The sequence below is a fragment of the Rhagoletis pomonella genome, unplaced genomic scaffold (assembly GCF_013731165.1).
Source record: "Rhagoletis pomonella isolate Grant_MI unplaced genomic scaffold, Rhpom_1.0 Rhpom_scaffold_07141, whole genome shotgun sequence".
In the NCBI taxonomy this organism is placed as follows: domain Eukaryota; kingdom Metazoa; phylum Arthropoda; class Insecta; order Diptera; family Tephritidae; genus Rhagoletis; species Rhagoletis pomonella.
This window is the reverse complement of record NW_023465670.1, coordinates 1-8437: the sequence shown is the minus strand read 5'-3', so window position 1 is coordinate 8437 and position 8437 is coordinate 1. Positions and strand designations below refer to the sequence as shown.

The following is an 8437-nucleotide window of genomic DNA, read 5'->3' as shown; positions in this document are numbered from 1 at the left end:
AATTTTTTTTCTGGATTTTAACAAAAATATATGCGTATTTTTTTTTTTAATTGTCAGAAGGGGGTTTAATAAAAAACTAGTATTAAGTTAATTTTTTTAAACACAAAATCTTTTGTTTAAAGCCAAATATTTGATGCGACTTACTGCTGTGCGAACTCTAATGAAGACTCCAATGCAATAGCATTCGGTATATCTTCACCCTCCAAACCATCCTCATCATTGCGTCCATCAGTGTGCCCATCCTTGCGCATCGTCGAATTGCTCATTATGCAACCGACTTTGATGAGACGATCACCCTGTGTTTGCACGTTTCGATTATTTTGTATTACTATCAACGCGGATATGAAAATTCTGTAATTCAAAGTAAATATGTATGCTAATAAATACGTATGTATGTACATACGGGTTTGAGTAATCAATAATTGGAAAATAACCAAATTATTACTTTGCTTCGATGATTGCTAAAAGTGCCTACGTACGCTTACCTTTGATATGCTTTGGTGACTTCGTAGGCACGCAAAATGCCGCAACGATTCTCTTTGACCTCGGTGCCGATCGGCAGACGTAACACTGTGCTACTTGTGCCGTTGCCTTGCACCATACACTGCTTTGAATGCATGCTGGCATACATTTTACCATAAAACCAATCTTTCGGCGTATATTTGATGGCCATTTCGTCTTGTGTGCACAGCACCTGTACTGTGTGGGGAAAAATGGAAACAGTTGTTTTTTTTTTTTAATTTTATTTTAGGAGTTTGTAAGCATAAGGTACCATCTAAACACTTGACACGCCGCATATAGACAGACTTCTCTCTTAGTTTCAGACTGCGGGGTCCCATCGATATAATATCCTCCGAGTGTAGTAGACATTCCGAATTGGTCAGATCGCGCTCAAAATAGAATGACACGCCTTGGCAATAGAATTTCGTTTCATGTGAGCACAATGATTGACACTTCAAAGAAAATTTTAAATTATACAGTGTAAAATTCAATTATAAATTGCGTTTTGTAATATAAATTATTAGCCATAACTACAAACACTCACACACACACACATTAACTAATACTAACTAATAAAAATTTATACATACGTTTACAAAAATAATTAATTAAAATTTTATATGTACATATGTACTTTCAATCGAAGCTTTGAGTTGATTGCATGTCAGTCGGATTATTGTAAAAAGTTCACTATTTTTATTTTTTATACAATCTAAATCCCATGTTTTTGTCTTCAACATCATACTACCATCAATACTACAAACAACATAGACAGACACACCTCCTTTTGGGTTAGACCCAAATATTTTGCTTCCGCATAAATGAAGCTACTGTTCGCATACAATTCGTATGAACAGCTATCGTTCTCGATCGGTCGCTCGTAACATTGATTTTCCATGTATTCTTCGTCATAGGGTGCAGCCCGGAATGCATCGGGTTGTATCATTTTATCTTTATCACTGAGTATACAACGTCCCAATGTGTTGGGTTGTGACTGATGTTGTTGATGTTGTTGCTGCTCTGCTTGTGGCACATGTTGACTGAATCTGATCGATTGATAAAAAAGAAAAAAATCGTAAATGTGGCATTAACTTGATTAGCGACATTAGCATCTACATAAAATAAACAATACTACGCCCACATTTATGTACATACACGTGTAAGTCCATTAGGGTGCCCATCGAAGTTTTTTTTTGTTTCAAATTTCAAGACCCTACCCCGTAATTTCCTTCCATTTTATGAGAAATATTATTGCCTATTGTTATAGATTTCTTAAAAATCATTTAGAGGTACGATTTTGTAGATTTATCAGTTGACTATTTTTCATTCAATTTTAAAGAGTTGTTGGTGTAAGTTTTCATAGGGCAAATAAAACGGAAGGCCTTGAATTTATACATATGTGTGTATGTACCGGACTTTTAGAATTTATAGCAGTTTGGCTAAGGAATTCATCTATATTTATTCAAAATTTATATATGCAATCGTCTTTAGTAAAAAAGTGCGTTTTCAAGAAGTTTTAGGACAATGAGGGTGGCACCGCCCACATACATATGCATATGATATATATGCGTATCTCGAAAACGACCTGGCCAATCTCGACCAAATTAGGTATACACATTGTGTTTAGGCTCCTCATGCACCATGTTGATTTTTGAAATCGGATAAAAACCACGGCCTCACTAACGTAACGGTAATTTGAAAAACTCAAAGCTAGCTATATTTTAGGGGCAGTTGGTTTTGTCCGATTTAAAAAATATTCAATATGGTGCTTATAGAGCAATGATGGGCAAAACGCTACTCGCGAGTAGCGTCTGCGTCGCAGCGCTTATACGTATACAGAAACGACGCAGCGAATTTCAATTCAGTCTGCTTTCAGTTTTCATGAGAGTAACGCCACGCTTCGCCGTTGAATATTTTTATTCGTAATTTTAGCGCGTTGTTGCCACCTATATATGTAACAATGCCCAAAATGGCTGCGTATGAGTGCCAATTACAGTTTTTGGTTTTAAGAAAAGCCAATAACGCCCAATGCTTGTTATGTGGTAATACGACTACTTGGAATCGTACTTTTAATATAAGGCGACATTATTTGTGATGGCAAAAAAGTCAAACTACCGAACTGTGTAAACCAATTTAAAGTTTTTTGTAATGGGTTTTATGTATATATGTATGTACGATACGGCGATTTAATATATTTAGTATACTTTATTGAATACTGAGTTTTTTACACAGTTTAGAAATTTTAAATTCGTGAATTTTGTTGTTGAATAAACTATCATTTTTTAAAACATTAGTTTAATGAAATTAAATTAAAAAACTTTTCATGCACGTACATATGTACTTATAAAAATTAATTTCATAATTCATTATTTGAAATTATTTATTCATTATTTTTTTATTATATTTTATTATTTTCGTTTCATGTTCATAAAACAAATTATATATAAATTTGTAAGAGCGTTTTCTAACACGCGCAAAAAACGACGCACTTTTGTACAATATAGAAAAGTGGCAACTGTTACTCAGCGCGATTCACGAATACCATGACAAAATGAGACTGTATTGGTGTGCCCATCTATGTTATAGAGCCTAAGCAAAATGTGTATACCACATTTGGTCGAGAGGGGTTAAGTAGTTTTTGAGATGTGCATATATCATTTAAGTGGGCGGTGCCACTCCCATTTTCCTAAAACTTCTTGAAAACCCACTTTTTTGCTAAAGAGCGATTGTATATAACAATTTTGAATAAATAAGTCTGAAAGTCCGGTAATTGAAAAGCAGAGTGACGAACAAGACTACGCTCTAAAAATTTGTCCATATACCCGACCTTATAGATCGCGCGGAAACCTGAAAGATGACGTGGAAAGATGATAAGGCTTTGGGTGCTTTTGAGATCATTGTTCTACGCAAAATCTATTGCCCTGTTCGCGTGGGTGACGAGCACCGAAGACGGAATGGCGAACTATACGAGCTTTGTAACTGCATGGATATAGTTAAGCGCATAAAAATATAACGATTTCGCTGGCCTGAGTATGTTGTGCACATTTAGATGAAGAGGCTTCAATCAAAAGATCCTTCGATTCGGCACGCATGTACGGCGACCCACGAACAAATGAAAACTAAGTGCAGAAGAAACTGCCTGCACTCGGGATTTAGAACTGGCAAATCTCGCAAAGAAGAAATGTAATTGGCAGAAGAAGAAATGTAATTGGCCAAATAAGAAGAGGAATCATGGAAAATATAAAATTGCCCGAAACAGGTCTCAACCCAAGAGCTACAAGTATTAGAAATGCTGTGTTCACTCGTTGCTATGCCTTTCGGAGCACGATCAGGTCGAGCGCACCTTCTCACGAGAGTCGGATACCTGTACGTTGGCGGAACTGTTTATTTCCGGTTATTGCCAACTGGCACGGATATATTTATGTACGTAAATATGTGCATGTGCCTGTATTCTTGGCCCCGAAGTTGGCGTTTCGGTTATCAGTAAAAAAAAACTCTTTGATTGTGCTAATGACAAATTGTTGAGATCATTTATATGTACTTATCAGCAAAAAAGATATTATAAAACTTCAAATACGCATAATGTGGGCTAATTAGTGCTAATTTAGCTCATGGTCTTCAAGCATTTTATTGCTATTGTTTATTTTATAGTGCTAAGCAAAAAGTACTCGTCACTAAAGTAAATAATCACTTAATCACAAATTCTATTTCCTGTTTCTGAAATTGTTGCGGCACAGCATTTTTTTCAAAAGTCTGAAAGTGACTATGATTCCATTAGTGATAACAGGTATGTATATTTTGCACCAGTGTGTGTAAATATGTACATACATATATACATATAGTATGTTCAATAGCGAATACAAGAAGGCGGAAATAAGGTGCAATTTTAGCACATCGCATACGTTCTTCAGAAGTGAATTACTTATGTAAGTAAAAATTTGGCGTTAGTGAGAAAACGCAATAAACTATTTCTTAACTAAATTAGTCATTATAACGTATGTATTTATATATGTACGGTATCACAAGTAGGTTTAGTATTAACACTAGAAAGACGGACAGGGGTCTCTATTAAATTTTAGGTTATTTTTAAAATGAATGAATAAAGAAATTGTAATTTAAAATTCTGCTAAAATTTATTTAAAGGATATGTTGATTTTTCAGTTTTTCGGCGCTAAGCTAGTGCTCGCTGTTAATGAACTTATTGGCTTTAGACCTGGTAACTCTACCATAGACCAGATATTCGCTATAAACATCGCAAGATGCGATGCCTGAATTCGGTATCTTCGCGAAACTATTAAGGCTGTGTAAAATTACGTTGAGCAGTTTTACCAGATCAGCCAGGATTAGGAAGGACCACTCCCAGCCGATCGATACCAAATGAGATTTATCGTACGATATTTTTCTTCTGATGCTGGCGGAGATAATACTTAACAGTTACAAAACTAAATTGCTCAGGTATAATCTTTATACGATGACATCGAGATACTAGGCCTCAAAAAATGCTATACTTGTTCTGCTTATTCCAAGTAAGTAATCGAAGCGAAGCGAATGGCCTAGTGGTGAACAAGGAGAAGAATTAGTTTGAAAAATTGTAAAAAATGTCATTTAAACTGAACATTATGCTGACTACACACGAGACAACTCTGCGGTCAAGCAACGCTTGCGGCAACACCGCAATAGCCGAAACAACATGACTTGGTTGCTTCAACGATTCTCACGTGTGCAGTCAGCATTAGAAAAGTTAAAGACACATGTTCTTCTTGAAGCTGAATGAAGTCTTATTAGGCAGGTTCCAAAAGATCCTAAGTTCAATTAGCATCTAACACATTACATATTTAGTTTTTGATTTTTGATTGGGTTTTGGTAAATATGAAATATAATCTGTGAAGTTCAGAACCACAGAGTATTTAAGCAAAAATATTTCTGAGCAAACATAATGTTAGTGTTTGGTGAAGTCCTCCCCCGAATTGTGGCGTGCGCCTTGATGTTGTCACATAAAGGTAAGGAACCTACAGTTTTACGCCGACTCTTTGATGACTAAAACTTTTTTTTCGGTATTGGTTGAACCCAGATTCTGCGGAATGACAGCGTGCTCTGCTATCCACTACACCACAGCGATCGCCAACCAACTAAACAAGTTACAGTGACTCAAACAAATGACCACGTGTTTTTTTTTTTTTAATATTCGTAATATTTTCCCAGCCAAATTTTTTAGTTATTTTTGTATAAAAATATATTTTAAGCTTTAACCAAACCCGCGTAAATCACAGTTTTAACTTTATACAAAATTTAAGAAAATTCAACAAATTTTCAACAAAATTTCATTTCTGAATTGCTAGACAATTTTCGGGTATGCAGTTTTATAGCCCATACAAATTTACTCTAATGAAGTGCAAGTTTCAAACGGCTTAAAAATCGCGTTGATTTTTGAGATTTTTTTTTGAGGCAAATTTTTCGGGCTTTTTAATATAACAAGCGCAATTTACAAAAACTTGTGTTGATATTTTGAATTTTTTTTTGCTGACGGTCTCCCACGTTTTATTTTAATACCTGTATGAAAAAAGTGCAAAAATACGTCACTGTGATTTACACGGTTTTGGTTAATAGCAATAGCCTATTTCCACCAGAGTCTTAACTGCAGTTAAGAGCTCAGATAAGTTCCAAGAATTTCAACATGGGGTGAGCGGCAAGGTTTATTTCTTAGTGTTTGCTTTTCTCCTTTCGTTTGCTAGTAGTAGTAGGAGGAATTATCCCCTTCGACTTGTAATCTTCTTGTTTCAATTGGCATAAACTGCAGTTAAGACTTGGTGGGAATGAACTATAAAGCTTAGACGATATTTTTATATAAAAATAACAAAAAAAAAAACATTAGATCGAAGAACATTACGAATATTTGAAGAAAATCTACACGTGGCCATTTGTTTGAGTCACTGTATATCTGTATTTCCATACATTTTATGTGGAGGCCTGGCCATACCATAGGTGTATTGCACTAGGTATAAGCATAAGGGTAAAAGGAATTCTTATTTTTATTTACTAAATTAAATCATTTTAACTCATAAAAACTTAATATATTGTACGTGCCTAGTATCGCCACATCAGCTGTCTTTTGAATCTAACTAGTTTTTGACGATTTGTGTGGGTGTTATGAGACGCGGAATGATAAATACATAGCGATGACCTTATTAACTCGTGTGAGTTGTGTGAAACGTGCTAGGTTATATCATTATCACATGTACGAATATGTGTATACTTAACTGTATGCAAGTATGTATGTAGATGGTAGCACTTGACTGACAATTATACAGTAAATAATGTTTACTAAAAAAAAAATCAAAATTTGAAATAACGTAAGTGAATAAATAACAGAAACTACAACTACAAAACACGAAGATGAGCAAATATACGTTCGCTCACAATTATTATAATTTATTTTGAAAATTTTTAAGTAAAATTGTTAAAGCAAAACAAGATATAGTAAATAATTTACTGCATCAAATTGCTATTCCCGTATTGAATAACCGCATCGCTAAAATCAGCATCTAACCACATAACAATGAGCTCATACAACTTGAGAACGCTGCGCATCATTTTCCATTTTCAGCGCTCAAACACAATTGATAAAGCCATAGAACTCCTATTCGGAATTTCATTCCGTATTGTGTTTGCTTTTAATGGAATTTACTTCTCCCACCACCTCAAAGGCCCACCACCCGCTGCTGCTATGAGCACTTCATAATTAGTATGTACTTGTACTTTCATTTACATACACAAACACATACACATACATATACACTTAAATACCTTTCACGATTGTTACGGTATGATGGCGCAAATGATGCGGACAGACATTTGAATTCGATTTCGAATAGACATCGTTCGGCGCATTCGCGTCGCGTAACTAGCGTCGCTATTGTTTTCTTTCCCTGAAACACCAAGCTCGTACCGGGAATTTTTGTAAGCGTCCATTTGCGTTGTTTGCACACTTCAGGTACTAAAAGATACAAAAAAAAAATAAAACGAAAAAAATCGATCGAAAATGGCATGGACGCGCAGCAATAAGCGGAATTTTCAAGTTAATAAGGTAAATTAGCTGTTATTATTAGCTGTGCTATGTGCCACCCACCTTTCAAACAGGTCTTTTCATAGAAAACCGCCTCAGCATCCGCAACCAATGGCAATTCATCGGCTATTGACTGATAGCGGGTCGTCCGTTCGAAATACGAATAACCATAGCATTCGTTTGAGTCCAGCAGATGGACGTAGGCAATACAGTCGCTATCCTCACTACACATCCGCCAACAAATGGCGCTCGCTGTGTCGCTGGCAATTGCCAGTTCCTGGCGTTCACCTACTGGCGCGCCCACTATGCCGTAGCTTTCGCGCCGATGGCGATTGCGATCTTTAAAATTGTATGCCGGCGAGTAGATGAGGTTTTGTGTGGTTAGGTATTCAAGTGGCGGCCGGAAGCCAACAATTTTCTGCAGATGCATTTGATAAAGCGGACATTTGAGTAGAAGAGCATCTGAATCTGGAAATAGACAGGTAAATAAGATTAGGTTGTACTCCATTTAAAGTTTGTGAACAAACTTAATTTCAGATTCTCTTCAAGTAACATTTAAAATAAATAAATATTCTAAGACAACATACACTGCGCTTCACTTGAATATATGTATATTATTCAGCTGGTTTTCCTTAAAGGCACGGCAGCATTTTTAGTTATAGAGCATAGTCTCGAGAACGTTTTGGTGGTGCATAGATAAATTTGCAAAAAAGTTAATTCTTAAGTTCGTGTTATAATCTTAAACGCTTGCTAGTCAAAGAAAAAAAAATTTTAAATTATTATTATTTATAAATTACAATAAATTTTACACAAAAAAATAATATATTCGCGAAACTATGGGTAAATTGTAGTAAAACTGCGTTCTTAGTTTTT

At 35.4% G+C, this 8437-nt stretch overlaps 1 protein-coding gene across 2 annotated transcripts; it reads right to left on the bottom strand.

The window, feature by feature from the left end:
• Positions 1 to 81: 81 nt before the first annotated feature.
• Positions 82 to 8241, bottom strand: LOC118755726. Of its 2 annotated transcripts, XM_036490550.1 has the most exons (7): positions 8152 to 8241; positions 7628 to 8032; positions 7306 to 7495; positions 1283 to 1547; positions 773 to 953; positions 486 to 699; positions 82 to 351 (listed from the first exon to the last, which is right to left on the bottom strand). In XM_036490550.1, exons 2-7 carry the CDS (start codon positions 7992 to 7994, stop codon positions 141 to 143), a joined length of 1428 nt encoding a protein of 475 aa, XP_036346443.1. In that variant the 5' UTR covers positions 7995 to 8032; positions 8152 to 8241; the 3' UTR covers positions 82 to 140. The 2 variants fall into 2 exon arrangements, with proteins under 2 accessions (XP_036346443.1, XP_036346442.1); XM_036490549.1 differs by lacking the exon at positions 8152 to 8241 and having other exon boundaries at positions 7628 to 8087.
• Positions 8242 to 8437: the final 196 nt, after the last annotated feature.

Coding starts and splice junctions, on each gene's coding strand:
- LOC118755726 (XM_036490549.1), bottom strand. CDS start 8,072: ATGGAGTACAACCTAATCTTATTTACCTGTCTATTTCCAGATTCAGAT. Junction 7,496..7,627: donor TGAAAAGACCTGTTTGAAAG/GTGGGTGGCACA, acceptor TGTATCTTTTAG/TACCTGAAGTGTGCAAACAA. Junction 700..772: donor GCGTGTCAAGTGTTTAGATG/GTACCTTATGCT, acceptor TTCCCCACACAG/TACAGGTGCTGTGCACACAA.